This window comes from Agelaius tricolor, unplaced genomic scaffold (genome assembly GCF_023055355.1).
Source record: "Agelaius tricolor isolate 1412-34295 unplaced genomic scaffold, bAgeTri1.0.p SCAF_1, whole genome shotgun sequence".
NCBI lineage: Eukaryota > Metazoa > Chordata > Aves > Passeriformes > Icteridae > Agelaius > Agelaius tricolor.
Genome location: NW_027269261.1, coordinates 69470585 through 69487738, shown reverse-complemented (window position 1 = coordinate 69487738; position 17154 = coordinate 69470585). Strand labels below are relative to the sequence as shown.

General features: G+C 41.4%; 1 protein-coding gene across 2 annotated transcripts in view; it reads left to right on the top strand.

Moving 5' to 3' along the window:
- The first annotated feature begins 7435 nt into the window (after positions 1–7435).
- SLC16A10 (solute carrier family 16 member 10) overlaps positions 7436–17154 on the top strand; it is a 71773-nt gene continuing 62054 nt past the window's right edge. For both annotated transcript variants that reach the window (XR_011681016.1, XM_071438449.1), the window contains exon 1: positions 7436–8193. Coding sequence is in view for 1 of the 2 variants with exons in the window: in XM_071438449.1 (XP_071294550.1) it covers positions 7830–8193 (364 nt within the window). In the remaining variant the exon portion in view is untranslated. The remainder of the gene's footprint in view (positions 8194–17154) is intronic.

The following is a 17154-nucleotide window of genomic DNA, read 5'->3' as shown; positions in this document are numbered from 1 at the left end:
TTCTAGGTGTCTGGGAATTATTAATGTGGTTTAAGTGGCTTGGGTTTATATTGTCTTATTGCTTATTTGGCCCAATTTGAACATGCAAGCTTTCCCTCAGAGGGTGGTTCTCTGTGTACTGTATTATTCAAACAGTTGGCAACTTCTTAAAGGTTTAGATGTTACTTGAAGAGCTTAGAGGAGTTGAAGGCTTTTAGTAAAATAATTAGGTAGAGTGTAATTTCATTTTAAATATTACTATTCCAGGGAGTTTAAATAAGATGACCTTGATTTCACCCTGATGAGAGAAGAAGGGAAGTGTTTTCTTCAAAGTATTTCTAAAATATAAGACACAAACAGACACCTAAATGGTTAGACCTTTTATATACTGAATAATTCTGCCTGAAAATGGATACTGCATCTGTTATGTCACAGAGTTGTGATCAGAAGCTTCTGTAATGCAAAATCTTTATTTTAAACAATTGAGAAGATTGTTATGATGATAAAGAAAATTGACTATTAATTTTATCTGTCTTAGGGAATGCATCTAGGATTCCCAGAGAGGAATCTTAGCCTATGTGCATCTCTTGAGTTATGAAAAATGCTGTTTCAGAGGGAGGACAAAGAGCACCTGGGAGCCACTGAACTTGAACCATTCACATCTGGCTTTCAAATAAATGCTGCACTATGAACAACCAGCCATAAGGTAACCTTGTACTCCTCATGGGTTAGACTGGCCAGGGGTAGCCCATTGTCTTGCTCAGCCTAAGTAATAGGGAGGGCAATTTAAGATTCCTTAATGAAATTGATTTGTGTGAATATATGCCTTACTAGAAATCTTTCTGTACTAATATATTTTATTTTTGTATGTAAAGTAATGGTTATCCCATTAATCTGGTAGGGAGGGATTTTATCAGAGTATAAATAGAAAGTGCAGGGCCTATGAATGTGCTTACTTTTAAACAAGTAGTATATTTTTACTTAACCACAAAGTAAATACATATTTAGAGGAAGGCCACTGATACAGGATTTATTTAACTTTTTAAAAATCTCTGTCAACAGAAGATTAATTCAATTCTGCCTTTGAAAGAGAGGAGATATTTAATGGTGCTAACAAGAATTGTTATGTTTATTTCACAAAATACAGTCATAGCAAACTAATGTTGCATTTTCACACACCTTTGTTGAAATCTAGTTTACCCATATTACCATGTATTAGATGAATTGTGTGTTAAGTAACCTATTAATTGGAAAAAAGTGAACCAGAGAGAGTAGAGAGAGTATGTAATATTTTTTTTTGCTTTTTCTTTGTGAAAAAGATTGGATTTTTCTTGTGGGATATGCAACTTCAAATTCAGGATTTCAGGTGATAGTTAAAAAGTAGATGTAATCTGAGGACAATCATTTAGAATTAAAAAAGAAAAAAGATAATATTTATTAATCTTTCACATATTAAAAAACTCCTAATGAGTAGAAAAACAGAATGGAATTAAGTCCTTCTGTACCATATGTAAGGGGTAAATACATGAAATTATTTACCATATATTTTATGTCCAGTACAGTTTAAGTACTTCCATGCAAATATGTACAGCCTGAAACTATTCTTTGCTGCATTTAGTACCCCTATAACAGTCTTAAAATGTCAGTTTTTTTAAATGTTGTATTTCTGAATGCAAATCTGTTCAATTTGCAAAGGCAAGTAGACTTTCTACATGGAAGACTTTGTTAACAGTTTTCATATGCCTTAATATTTGAATTGACTCACTTAGATACACAGTTTTGCTTACCTAGTAAGTAAAATGCTGACAGTGTTGTAAATCATGCCTTGAAATGGGGCCACTACCACCTGCTAGCCCTTGCTATAGCCTTTAATACAGAAACACTTTCAAAGGGACAAACGGACAACGATCAACAAAGTTAATTTAACTTCCATAGAAATTAGAATTCTTAAAAATCAAGTGAGCAAGATTAGTGTCACTTCTGTTCCTGGTGGTTTTTCACTCCAAGTTAGTACTGTCAGAGGTAGTAGTTTTTTTCTTTTTCAGCTTTTTGCAGCCTGAAAAATTAACTGAGTGGCCACTCAGCAACCAACTAAAATCTGCTTCTAGACAACAGTCTGATTTGGTTGATTTTGTAAAACATTTACTTCTCAGATGCTCCAACCTTTTGTTGAGAACAAAATTGAGTTCTTGAGATTGCAAAGGTGGTCTGGAAGATATTAAATCTTCATAAACAAAGGAAGGAACAAAGGAAGGTGCTTAGATCCTATGATAATGCAGGCAATATGAAATACTTGACCTGCACAGTGGTATCAAACCAAGCCTGAAGACAGCCTAAAACAATGGCTTGAAGCAGTTCCTGCTCATTTGAAAGAGATGTTAACTTTAAAGCTGAGGGATAATGTTGCCAGCACTGTTAGTTATTTCACTGCCAAGAGAGGTGAATTATCATGCTAGGACAATGTATTCTTCATGCTTCCTCATTTAGCAATAGGATCAAAACAAATTCTGTGTTTGAGGTCAGAATAAAAATTATCTTAAGATGTTCTTCAACATAATATCCATGGGCGGGACTAATTTCACCAAATTTTAGGTGTTTAGAGTTCTCACTTGTACATCTAAGCTAGTCATCTGGGCTCCTTCACTATATCACTCATAAATGTTAATGTTTGAAGTAATTTGCACCTACCAACACTACATAGATGACATCCCTGATCAGATGTTCACAGTGGAGATAGTGACAAGGTGGGCTAGAGAAATCCTGCACTAAAAGTCTGCCATCAAAAATTTAGCTTTGTGCAGCTGGGGATTGGCAAGGGTAGAGGGCTTTGACTGGTAGTGACTGCCACTTTCTTTCACTTGCCCACCTTTAATAGTAGCAGTTATGTGTAAAACACATTCCAGACAACAGCTGGTCGAGTCCCATCCACTCTTCACTGAATGATAAACTAAACCTGAGTTTAATTTTGTAAAGGAGCCAGACCTGAGCCATAAAGTGAACTTAAAAAAGGAAGATGTTAAATATGGAATTGGCATTTTAAATAAATGCAGAAGTGGGAACTGGATGTGTTGCTTTTCCTTAGCTTCACCAGTTAGACATTTAGTCTACTTTCTTTCCCTTTCTCACACTGGTTGGAATTAGGAAGGAACCTATATCTTGACAACTAATAGCAGTCTAGAAAACTTCTACTGTAGGTATTATCACATTTGGGTTAGACACTTTGAACACTCCCCTCTGTAAACAAGTAGAATCTGTGGCTTTTGCCTTTGAAAATGTGACTCATCTGCTCAGCAGCCTGATGCAGCCCTGGTAGTTCATACGACTCAGCTGGAGCCCAGTCTGAAACATCAGCAGAACATCCTGTCTGGCTGAGAGAGGCATAAACACCGCTCACTGAATAACATTGAATCGAATGTTGATCTTCACGCACTTGGCGATACCATATATTTTTTGTTTTAATGGTTATCCTGTTTATCTCCTCTTTCTGACCTAAGTCGAAATCCTTCTGCTGAATAGGTGTCTTAATAATACTAGCTGAAAATTAAAGAACAGAAAGGCTTAATCATTAATATCATGCACTAGTCTAACTGGCCACAAGATTTTATATTAGCCTCATGTCCTCTCTGTATAGTTCCTTTCTTTCTTGGATTTGCTTCTACTGTACTTGTTGAAAATTTGTGGCAAAGTTAGGCATTTTGCTGAAGACCTATTCTTTTTTCTGGATGATGTAGGCATACTGTTTTCATTGATTACAGTACAAATTCTAATCAGATCAACAGAAGAAGGAAGAATTAATCTCTCTGAACAAGTACTCTTCAGGCTTGACATTCTGTGTACTTTACTTTTGTGGAATACTACATGACTTTGAAAAGCTTTAAAAATAAAATGGTTTATGGAAAAACTGTCTTGGTGTGTCACTAACAGCATGCTTCAACAATATATGTGATTTTTTAAAGTCATAGGCAATTGAAATATTCTTTATGGTCAAAGAAAATGCTGCATGTGAGAGCTACTGAAGTCTTGGTCTATTTTCAATAGCTTGTGAGAAAGGGAGTCAATGTTTAATGGGGAGCTGTCTAGTATTTCAGATAGGGCTGCAGAAGATGCCATTTCCTGCCCCAGGGGCTTTTGCTTTTGAAAGTCCACAAATGATAGGGCAAATTCCTCCTTTGGCATTGGTCTTTTATGTATTGATCCTAAAATAGGCACAGCCTAAGTGCATCCATAGCAGATGTCTGTTGCAGAGCATTTTGCCTTTTGTGTGCACAATTGCTGTTTGTTATCAGCTGCAGGGTATTAATAAAACATGTAAAATAAGCACATTACCATAAACAGGAAGGAATCCTAGACAAACCCAAGGCTTTCCTCATATCACATTTCTCAGCTTATCCATACTCTCTTTTTTTTCCCCACTTTTCTCTCTTTTTTGCTGTTGGTTCTATGATTTTTTTTCTTTTTGTTTATAACAACAATTTAGCTGAAACATATGCAGTTATCTATATGTAAGGTATATCTTCTATATCTATGTAACCTCTTCATTTTCACTATTTTATGGTGATTATCTCCTGCTCATCTTCCTTTTTCCTTTTCAACTGTTTTTCTTGGGAACATACAGGGCTCAAACATACAGAGCCACAAAGGTAGCTTTCCTTTCACATACTTTTCCAGAGTTAGTATTACTTTTTTTCAAATAATACTTCTAAAATTCTTTGATAGCAATAATCTAAACAACAGTGCTTTTATTGTGAATCTTTGGGGTTACAAAAAATCAGAAATCAAAAACTTCAGAAAGCAAACTGCAGTCAAACCTGCCCATATTCTATTTGCAAAGTACATCTTCTATGGAATATCTGACTACGAAGAGTGAGATTTTATTGTTCTTGTTCTTGGGAACTACTAGGGAAATAGCTGAGATCTCAAGAGACCTCTCTCAAAAGGGAAGAGGCTTAGCTATTGAGAGGAGCAGAATGTACCAAAGAGGTACAAAGTTTCTCTAGATACCTACATAAGGCCTGTAAAGAACACCTCACAAGCTTAAATTTTTTAACATATAAATACTACATATTTTTTTTAGTTTAGCTAAACAGCAATAGGACAATAAGGTACAGAACATTGAAGAAACATTCAAAATAGTTATAGACATCACATTTACAAAAACTGTATGTTCTGGAAAATCTGATTTTCTGACTATGCATTCCCAAATGTGAGGAGAAAGGGAAAATAATTTGTTCATACTAATCAGGGTATAAGAAACTTAATGACTGGAAAATAGAATCTATTTTTAAAAATGCATGAAAGTGGAAGCTGCACACAATATGTTCATAATGGGTTTTCTTAAAGACACATCCTTTATCTTAAAAAGTGTGTTTATAGGAAACACGCAAATGAAACTGCAGTACATAAATATTACCTTGAAAAAATACACAGAGAGGGAATTAGTCTTGAGCTTAACTGAACACTGTCCAAAACAGAAAAAAATACGTGGCAGTTCCCTCAAGCTGATTTGTCTTTCCATCATACAGTTCACAGGCTTCCATTCAGGACTCCCATCTGAGGAGTCTCACTAAGAGTTGGAAACATATCTAAGAGTGTGTGGAACCAAGACTCCTTGGATCAGTCACATTAAAATCCAGTCTTAGATTTTTAAATAAAATAAACCCTTGTTTATTTCTATGCAACTGAAAGTTTAATTAAGTTAATCATTGCTGACACAGGTAAGGAAGATTGAATCTGAAACTAAAAAAGCTTTGTTTGCTCCGTCATAACTGTTCAAAAAATGTTAAATGGTGGTGGAGGAAGCTTTAATTCTTGTAAGAAAGATCAACAGATTTAGAAAACAGCTTCTGGACAAAGACTTGGTGGAGAATGTGAACTGTTAACTTTTGCATGTTAAATTGCTTATGAAATATTTTGAGCATAGTTAAGCTTATCATAGGCTTGGGGTTTTAATAAGCATCCAGACTTGTTCCTTGGGGGGAACAGATGTGTTTTTCAGTGGTCGGCCAAATATTCTCTCTTTGCTTTGACAATCATTATGTATTTCATGAAACTATATTGTGTTTCGTTGCTGGGCTTTTATTTTTTTTCTGAATTCCATTGCTGTATCTTTATATGTAATATTTTTAACTCAGAAGGGCAAGAGTAACAAGACAGTGAATGTCCAGCAAGATTAGTGCGCCTATAAAATGCACTCCATTATAATCACAAATGTATTCAACATCATTATATGGTTTTCTTTCTTTAGCTACTACTACTTTTCATGTGGAGAGCAATGTGTGCTGAGCCAGAAGACATGTTCTTAAGAAGCTGTGCTTGGTTTTGGACTAAGCTTTGCTTTTCTGTGTGGCCACTGGTAAGTAAGGTGGGGAAGGTGATTCAGGGATAAAAAAGGAAGAGGCTTTGGCAGGCAGGCTGGGGAGTTGGATGCCACAGCAGGCATAGCAGTAGCAGCCCAGGCTCTGAGAGAAGAAATTGGGATGGTGTATGAATGCAAGAAGATGCTTTGAGCCCTCCAGATCTCACAGGGAAGGACGGAGCACCCAGATTTAATCTGCTGATTTTCTTTCAAGAAGCTCTCTTCCTCATCAAGCCCAAACTGCTCAAAACGTACGTAGCTGCCAAACAGCGGAACAGATGCCTGTCTGAGAGCTTGGAAGCAGGATCATGAATCCAAAGCTTGTCATTTAACACTCCTGACCTGCGCTTTTCCTATCCTCTCACTTCCCTGGCTGTGGGGAGGAAAGGTCAAGACTTGGTGCCTCTGTGCAAATGGGAAACATGTCAAGAGGTGTGCAGGAGCAAGTACTTTCTCTTCCTTTGTTAAAAAGAAGCAAAGAAACTGGGCAGCAGCAGTTCCCGCACGGCGTCCCCTGGCATAGGGTGTCCCAAGAGGAGGTGGACAGCTGTCCCGGAGGACAGCGGATGCCCCGAGGGCCCTGGAGCTGGGCGCCTCTGTGCCGGGGCTGGCAGCCCTTCCCTGGGGGAGGAGGGTGGGCACTGGAGCTCCGCAGGGGCCGAGAGCGCTGGGCAGGGCCGGGAGCCGGCTCTCATCGCGCGTGTGGCTGTGAGGGTGTGCGTGTGTGCCGGAGGGTGCGCGTTTTAGGGCGGCTTCTCTTTATCTCCTTGTTGTTTGCAAACGGCCTGGGCGGGAGTGCCAGACTTTTCCCCCTGGCCCAGCTGGGGCGGGACACCGCTGGGCGCAGCTGCCCTGCCTCGTGGGGAGCGGGCAGGGCCCGGGAGCGGGGCCAGGGGCTTGTTTACCGTTCTGCCGTACCTGTGTGCAGGCTCGGGGCGCTCGCTCGCCTCCCGCCCCTTCCCGGCGGCCGTTAACCGCTGACTTCCAGCCTCGCCCTCCGCTTCCCCGCTCCCCCTCCCCGGGCGGCCGCCGCACGGTGCGCTCGCTGCCGCTGCCGCCACGGCGCGGTCCCGCCCCGCTCCACCCCCTCCACCGGAGAGCCAGAGCGGCGGGTGAAGTGGGGGGGGCCCGGAGAGGAGCGTAGCTTCGCCTGCCTTTCCCCGGCCCCCCTCCCTCCCTCCTCCCCTCCCGCGGCCAATCGGCGCGGAGGGAAGCGCTCTTGTCGCTGACGCCCCCGAGGGAGCCCCCCTTTTAAAATAAAGCGGCGGCGGCGCGGCGGGAAGAGGGGGGTGTGCGCTGGCCTCGCTCGGTCCCGCACACCGGCGGGCGGACAGATAAACAGACAACAGACAGAGCGAGCGCCGCAGGATGCCTGCAGCCCCCGCGACCAGGGGCTGAAGCGGGCGGGGGACGAGAGGTCGCGAGGAGAGGGGGAAGGAGAAGGAAAAGGAAGGCGGGAGTGGCACGCCTGGAGGGTCTCACGCCCGCTCTGGGGATGGCGCCGGTGAGCGAGCAGCTGGAGCCGCAGGGCGCGGGGGCAGACCCCGCCGCCGCGACCCCCCTGCCCGGCCCGCCGGCGGGTGAGGAGCCGCGGCGGGAGAACGGCGGCGAGTGGTGCCCCGGGAGCGGCGAGAGCGGGGCCCAGCCCCCGGCGGAGGAGGCCCCCGGCAGCCCGGGCTGCCCCGGGAGCGCTGCGGCGCCGGAGCCCCCCGAGGGCGGCTGGGGCTGGGTGGTGATGCTGGCCGCCATGTGGTGCAACGGCGCTGTCTTCGGCATTCAGAACTCGTGCGGGGTCCTCTTCGTCTCCATGCTCCGGCTCTTCGGCAGTAGCGACGACAAGCAGCTGGTCTTCAAAACAGGTGAGGAGCGGCCGGGAAAGGGCTCGGGCGGCTTCCAGCACGCTCCGCCTCGGGCCTTCCCCGCCTGCAGCCCGGGCGCAGGAGGTGTCCCGGCCGGGGGCTCTCGCTGCCGGCAGTGTCCGAGCCCCGGGGGCCGCAGGAGCGAGACCCCTCCGGAGGGCCGGGCCGGAGCCTGCTGGAGCACTCGGGAATACCCCCGAGGGGAAAGGCCGCTCCCCCTGGCGGGGTGCGCCCTCGCAGCTCTGCCCCCCGGCAGCACCTCCGGGGTATCGGGGGAGAAGCTGCGGGACAGGAGCAGGTGTGCCCCCGCTTCTTCCACCACTGCATCTTTAGGCATCCGCTGTCCTGCGTTATGGGTTACAATGCACACTTCTCGTCGCAGAAACCTTTATTGCCCTGCCCCCGTTAGCCTAAAGTTTAGCCTAAACGATCAATTAAGAGTGGAGTATAGTGACACTTAAAATGTGTCGAGAATGGGCTTGACAGTTGCCAAACCTGGCATTTTGATGTGCAGGTTTACTGCTGCAATCAGTGTCATGCAACTCACCAGTGACGTTAATGATATTTACTAAACTTTAAAGACATTAACAGCACTCTCACATGTTAGTGATCTAAAGCACTTTAGACACTAAGTGGCAATTAGTTAAAAGGTGAGCATGTATTCTGTTTTATTTTATGTAAGTTTTCTGTGGAAAGTGTCTTGTGCTCTGACTTTGTAAGTTGAGGAAATGCAGTTTTTGGCCCTTGGCATAACAACAATTGAAATTAAGGGGCAGAATGAAAATTATATTTTATTATAGTAAATAATAAAGTTGACTTACATAAACGATAGCTTGTTGCTATCGTTTATCGTTAAATTATTAAAATGAAATACTGAAAAATAAACACTGTCTTTTATGTTTTTGTTCATTTCTTTAAAAAATGTCTAGCCTTGCAGACTTGTAAGCCTTCTAGAAAACTTCTCCAGTACAGAGTGGGTGTTACAGACCTTTTGAAATTTATGTCTTCCTTAATACTTGCATAAGTGGGCCTAAAGTTGAGATGTTAAGAAGTTGATTTTCCTCCTGCCGCTTAATAACTATTTTTGTCTGAGGTAGAAAATCAGGGCAGGTGTTTAGACTGAAGTAGGAAAGCTGAAAAGCTGTGGTGGAGCATTAAGTGATGTTCTCTCCAGCATTTAAACAGCTTGCAGTGATGTACAAGGTGTACTCCCCAGTGTTCTTGAGCTAGGAAGATGGGAAGCTACGTTTGCACGTCAGGCTGGGCAGTGCCTGTTTCTCAGAAGGGAAATGCACATCCAGAAGTAGGTGCCTAGGCTCCTTAGCCTGCACAGGAGAAGAATGAGATTCAGAGAATGTGCTGTAAACATTTGCATGCTGCCCCGGGAGCTCCTGGCCAGTCAGAAATGCATGAGCAAATGGGTGGCTGATACTCTGCCTGCTCATTGTAGGGAAGTGCAAAAATTGCTTTTTCTGAGCAATTTTTGTACTGTTTGGTAGTAACAATCTCTTAAAAATTGTCTTGTACTGAAAAAATAAAAAAGGTCTTTAGGTGGTAGTGCAGTAGTCAAAATAATCAACAAGAGAAAATTTCAGCTTATCTCCTGCCTTCCAGAAGGGTAATTGCATCACTGATGTCTAAGTGAGGTGAGATTGTGGGTGTGCTTCACTCCTGTTTTTGAAGATTTGCCCAATTGCAGAAAACGAGGGGGGGGGTGGGGGTGGGGATTTGGAACCTGGCTTTAGAGCCAAGGTTTGCATCCTGCTTAGAAGAGCAGGAAGAGTTCTGAGTCCTGGATATAGCCAGCACCTCCTGTATTGCTTTTTAAGTGATGTGAGGGGGGAAAAAATAGTTACAGCTGCACTATGCTTTGTCAGACGTACTCTGGTTTGAGTAATGCAGAAGGCACTAATTCTGTTTTTGTTTTTTTTTAAAATCCAAATGGGTTCAAACTGGGGGAAATGCTGCAAGATAGCTGCCTTCACTAGATGACTTGTGTTCATGTGAAGGAGGACTGCAAATCCATGGAGTCTCCTGTAAACAAAAGCACAGCAGATAAAAAGCATTCCTTTCCTTTCCCTTCCTGAAAGTACCTTGATGAGTTGGGGTACTGGAAGGGAAAAGTCATTTATGATTTTAGTGTTAGAGAAAAGTCTAGCCTGATCATTCCCATGGTATTGATTCAAATACTTAATCTGCTGACTCTCTTGTGTTCGGATTGACTGCAACTCAAACCTGCAGTGGTAACTGAGTTAGTCAAGTTTAATGAATTGGAAAGCTGGAATTTGTAATGAAAGTTTTCTTGCTGTGGGGCTTTGCTTTGGAAAGCAAAGTTTAATAGTCTAATCCTTCTGGAAAAAAATTACCCCTCTAATATCTGAAATGCTGATTTTTTTGAGAGGCACGAGTATTCCAGGTAATTTCTTTAAGGACCACAGGTGTCTGTGGAATTTTGCAGTTGACCCACAGTACCAAAGAATTCAGGTCTGGTTGTGGTTTGTTAGTTGTTTGGGGTTTTTTTTTTTGTTTTGTTTTGTTTTTTTTTTTTTTTTTGTTTTTACTACAGGATTGCTTAGCTCTTGCTAGGAGCACATGTGTTGCCAGAGGTTTTTGTGTGCCTGCTCTTTTGAGACCAATCAGTAGTCATCTCTTGCCTGGTGTTTTTCCTGAAAAGAGGAATTAAGTAGGTTATAATAAAAGCTGCTTTTGGTATCTCTTAATAACATAGTGTAATATCTTAAAAGTCAAAATGCAAGGCAAAATGGGAGGGCATTACATGTCGTCGGCTATGCTATTTTTGTTAGTGTTAGTAGATGGGTGGGTGTTTTTCAGTGTGAAAGACAAAAAGGGAGGAGGCAGAATGGAGAAAGATGTAGTCAAGAAGTGACTCTGCCTTGCAGATGAGGAGTGGAAGAAACCAAAAGTATGAGCAGGGCAGTTTACAGCATGCAGCATTGTTGCTGCATTTAGGAGTATTAATGGAAAAAACTTGTGGGTCATAGAGGGTTCAAAAATTCCTTCAAGGGACACCTTTTTTATGAAAAAATTGAATGTAACTAGTACACAGTATTTTGGTATTTATATTAGCAAAAATCAAATTTCTTTGCTTATGTAGTGCACTATATAAGCAATTCCATTGTTTCCTTGTGTAGCCATCTTTTGTTCAAAAAATACTTGATTCACAACTCCAGAAGAGGAAAGGCCCCTTGTGTAAGTATAAAACTTCTAGAAAGGTGTGCCTGAAGTCTCAGGAAACTACTCTGTTCATTGTTTATAGTTCATTGTGTTTGAGAAATGAGTTGGGTGGAAAAAAACAATGGCAATGAAGTGCAGGAGGCTTGTGGTCCTTGGAAATAGGGCAGACCTAGCTGGCCTCTAGTGTTCAAATGCAATTGTAGTCTGGTCACCCTTGAAGGGAAAGGATTTGGTCCAGACCAGTCCAGGGTCTGACAGGAAGAGCACTTGGTTCCTTTCCCTATTGGAGTTGTCACATGGGGATGAGGGGCACTGAGCCAGTCCTGTTATCTCAGATATTTGTGTGAGCCCCATCTAGTCCTGTGTTTTGCTCTCTTGATAGTTGCCTCTGTTGTATAAGTTTTTATGTGCATATGTACCCATACTTGTTTTCAAAAGACAAATAAATTCTACTATTCTAGTGGCAACAGAGATAAAAATGGTAGGTTTCATTAAAAAAAAAAAAAAGTCAGATAAAATTACCAGTTCCACTACTTTAATTGCTTCTATGTTTTGCAGTGTTTGCAGTTGTTCTATGATTTGCAGCGCTGGTTCTGTAACTCCTGGATTTTTCTCTCATGTGCAAGTATTGAGTACACCTGTGAGTACAGGTATCACCTGCACAGGGAACATGTACTGCTGTTAGAGTTCTGCATCCACATGTTTGCTTTGTTAGCCAGTGTTCCTGGAAAACACCACCTCACCTTGCCTGGACTGGTTCTCTGTGTGTTTGTATGCCTCTGGGCTTGCCTCTCTTAGGTGCAGCCTTTGGTGACATATCTGCATATCAGGATGATTGATTGGCTGCCTCAACGCTGTTGGCACCATCACAGCTCTTGGCCCTGGACTGCTGAGAATTCGATAGGGCAGGGAGGAGAATTCTGACTTTCGCATTCAGGCTGTAATTCAGATACTGAGGAGATAATGTTGAATGACTACAAAGATCTACAAGAGATAATTTCACAGGAGAGTTTGAAGTTTTCCTTTACTCTTTTCTTCAATCTTTTGATATCTTCCTGAGTTTTCCTCCAGAGATAAAGACTATCAGCAATTTTGATATAATTCAAGTCCTTGTTGTGTAACTGTCCTTCAGAACCACACTTTTCTACATCTATGGGCTGCTGTATCCAGTAAACTGGGAAGCTTGGCAGGCTGGACCTGTGTCATGTGGCTTATGAGACAGCAACTGACTTTTCTTTTTAAGAAGTAGTAAGTCAGATTTGGAACACGGAAGTTATCAGAGTACACAAGTATAATTTGTGTGAGGTACAAGGAGGGGTACTACTGTATAACACCTAGGTCTGTAAGGATTACATTGCAGTGGAGGATGTAGTTCCACAAAAAGCTGGACTTCAGTTTTGAACAAAAAAAATGGCTACACAAGGAAACAATGGAATTGGTTATATAGTGCACATGATTATCAGTGCTGCTGTAGTCTACTTTCTTTCTCATGTTTTGCTTGGCTACTGAAACCAGAGCAGCGAACCAACAGTGAGTTCTAACCAGAAAACTAACCTGATATATAAATAGTGTTTCTTTTTATTCAGCTGCAGTCATTTTTGTACTCCTATCACCTGGTGTTGTGATTATAAATACCTATGTAAATGAAGATTCTGGAGTAGTTGATATGATGATTGGATCAAACTGGAAAGTTGAAGGCAATTTCTGTAGTATGCTGTCTTTGTTAAGAGCAGAATGACTAATACCACTACTGTTTTTGCATGCACACATGCAATGTCTTTGTACCTTTGGACCGTTTCTCTTGTAGTCTTGTCAACTATTCTGCAGAGTGATTAGTTAGGTTGTGTTCTTGTGGTGGTTTTTCCCCTTATGTTAAATTTCACATTGGTTAAGTTCTTCCTGTTCCAACTGTGGATTAACTTGCAACAAACAGCTTTGTAAGGGAGAATAATCTTCCTAATAAGTCTGAAAGCTAGTTACCAGTTAATTTTTGTGGTTTTCTTTAGAGGCAGTACTTGAATTTCATAGTGATGAAACATCCCTATAGAATTCTAAAGATGATTGGGAATTGTCACTGCTCTGCATTAAATCCACATGCCTCAAGTTATGAGCTCTGGTGTGCTGCCTGTCAGACAAAACTATATCCTCTAAAATCTCCTTCATACAAATCCACTGAAATACTAAGTTTTACTGTACTCTACTCATGACAGTTTTGTTGCATGCCAAGTACGTTTCATACTCCCAATGTTATTTCTTTGTCAATATCTCTGTTGCTCTAACTCTCTGTAATGTAGAGAAGAAAGGTACTGTGTCATGTTACAAAATGAGGCCTTGCTGTTTTCTGGCATGAGTGATGTACTCTAATGACATTGTGCTGTCTATTTTGCATTATTTGCATAACATAATGTTTTTCTTGCTGCTTATTATTAGTACCTGCAGTCAGTGAAGCTTAGTTCACTTTGAAGTTTTCCAATGTGCATTACTCCTTGCTCTTCAACTTTGTTTTGTTTAATTGGTCCCTGTAGTCTGTTCAATGCCATCTTACTCATCTGTTTTTTGGCTGCCATTCTTTGAGGTTTCTCAGATCCCTTCCTCATTTTTGAGTTGCCTTAAATAACTGCTATTTAAAGGGGAAGTTAGCAAAGTGTGTAACCTTTTTCTTAGATTTAGCAAGTTGTACCCATGCTTAGTGTTTGCCTATCCATAAACATGTTTTCATCTTTCAACAGTCTGCTTGCCTCTGGACACTTTCCATTTCCTGATAATGTTCAGTTTCTTTTATCATGATTTCTTTAGCTTCCTGAAAGGAGTGTTATTGGAGGCCAACTTGAAGTTTAAATATTATTGAGTTACTAGTCTTGAATGAAACACTGTTCTTAAACTATGATAGCATAATATTGTATATATGTCTATTTACTCTTAGCCAGTCTGAGTTAATTAGAGGTAATAACAAACTGTATCCTCCACTTGGAGCAATGTCTACTAGAGCAGGCATCTAATGACCTTGCCCAGTTGGGTTTTGATCCAAGGATGGAGACTCCACAGCCTCCAAAGTGCCAGTGTTTAGCTACTGTGAGCAAAGAAGATTTTTCTTACCTTTAAATGGAATTTTCTCTATTTCAATTTGTGTCCATTGTCTCTTGATTCTCGTCAGAACACCACTGAGAAGAGTTTTGCTCATTCTCTTCACATCCTCTCATGGGGTATTTGTGCATGCTGAGATTGCCCCCTGCAGCCTTTCCTGCTTGAACCTAACCAACACCACCTCTCTCAGCCACTCATCTCAGATGCTCCAGTTCCCTTATCTCTGCATCCCCTTGCTGGATTCAAAGTAGTAATCAGACACCCTGCTCCTGCCTCCTTCCAGGCTTTTGACACTTGAAGGTCTCAGAGAAGGTGAAGTCAATCCATTGTCACCTCCAGTGTTGTGCTTTGTGCTGACCCCCTCCCACCTTTCCCTCACCTGGTAACATAAATACTGGTAAATAAAATACTGGTGCAGTAAATACTGCCCCAGCACACACCTCCTCAAGTGTCTGAGTGCCTGCTGCCTGCCACACTCTTTTAATAGAATTCTACACATCAAAGATCATGCTCTGAAATGAGAAAAATGTTCAGAAAATTCTAACTTTTATTTCTGTGCATTGCTAAGGAAAACAAGGATTTTCAATAAACATCTATAATGCTCATCTATTATGCTCAGCAAATAATTACCCAATTTGAAGTTGCTTCTGCTCTGTGAACTTCAGGGAAGGAGATGCAGTGATTAATTGCATCCAGGCTAATGTAGCACTGATAATATAACTGTCTGGTTTTAAAATAGTCTTCATGTGAAGGAATGATATAGGTTCTTTCTTATGTCCTCCACACACTTTTTTTTATTCTTTAATTTTGTGAACAAACCATGCAGCCTTAGACCACTGCAGTTCAACCTTCAGCAAATATGTACAGAAAGTACAAGATCACAAGGGAATGTTTTCTCAGAATTATTCTATCTGTTTGCATTTCAGAAATATAATTTATTACAATAGCAGCAGCTCTGTTTTGGATACTGCCTTTAATTTTCGTGGGAACTGGATAGGAATGACTGGCTCTAATAGCTAAGTTAATAGCAGCCCTTTAGTAAGGATGGGACCAATTTAAAAATGATCAGTGCTAGTTTGTTCCCACACACAGGAAGGGATTACTGGGATGATTACAGCCTCTGTTATCAGCAGCATGTCTATAATCCCATGGAACATGGTGTCACTTACATGGTAGGGACTTGTACTTAGACTGGAAGTTGTAAAGCAATTTCCTTGCTGCCTTTTTTCTGAGTAAGCACAAATAGTGCAATCTTTGGCTGTTTATCTTCTGGAGTGTGTTTTATTCAGCAGAGCTGTACTTTATGTATATCTTCCAAGTACCCAATATTTTTTTTTCGTCTTTTGCATTTTTAAGAACATAGATTGGAGGAATAATAAGTAATTCAAAACATGTTAACTATTAATTTAATTTTCTTAGTCTCTAGCTGTTTTCCTCTGGGAAATGATTTGTAAAACATGCAGTAAATATTGTCTTCTGGCTCCTAAACTGGGTTTTAGCCATTTTTTTCAAGATGCTTCAATAAAAACATTGCAAATAGAAAATGCATTGAGTAATTAAAATAAGTCTTCCTACTTCATTGTAAAGAAATATATTGATATTGGTAGCACATAATTTTAGCTGTATTTTATCAGTGCTGGGACTGAGCAAGGATAAAACACTATGATATAATGTTCTAAATAAACTGTGACCTTTAAGCTTTTGCAGTCTAGAATGAATGAACAGTCCTTTCTTTTGGACCAAAACACAGCTTTCTTAGTGACAAGTTCATTATATGAAACCATATGGAACAGTGTTCTTGTGTACCAGGTAGGAAAGTTTGTTTTGAAGAAAGAAAAAACCCACTTTGTTCTAATTAGAGGTGTCCTAGTTTTAGCACTTCCTATACTGCATTGAAAGCTTAAGAGTCGAAGAATTCAAGAGGAAAAGAGCAGGTTAGTATTCATTACCAAGTGATCCCGAGTGAGTTGAGGTGTTGGAGGAGGGCTGTATTTTTGGAGACTTTTGTCTGTGTTGTTTGTGGTGTCAGCACTCTAAACCTGCCTGTTGTCCTTGGGCTGACTTCTGTGCCTTTGCCTAGTTTGCTTTCTGTACCCAGGTGTGTACTAGCCATGTGTCTCTTAGGGAGCTGCTTAGTCTGCTCTAGATTAGAGTCCGGATGGCAGCAAAGCCACATACAGAGTGAGCAGCAAGGACATGAGTGTAAAACAAATGGGTTTGCTTGGTCCAAGCTGTGGCTCTTATCCAAAGAGTTGGAAGCACTGAGTGTGCTTGGGGTATGCAGCCAGGGCTTTCTAGGACAGTTACTTGATCCTGTGTTGTAACCAAACGTGCTGGGGTTGGAACAATCTCAGTGGGTTCCACTGGTCAGACTGAGCCTGTTTGTTGTCAGTGTGCTCCAGTTTGGTGCATACTGTGGTAGTTTCAAAGTGGTTGGAATTGGCTGATGACATCTGCTTCTATACAGTGCTGCTTGCTTTTAGGAGTGGAAGGAAGGTGTGGTAGCAGTGCCTTACCTAAAGATGCTGTTAACCTCAAAGCACATGAGATTGAAACTGAGACTTGAACTGTGGTGCATATTTTGGACATGACAATGGTATGTGTCATGGTTCAGAGTAATAGCCTTATCAGAAAGTTGATTTAGTACAGCTAGATAATATTTTTTTGAATCTTGAGTGTACT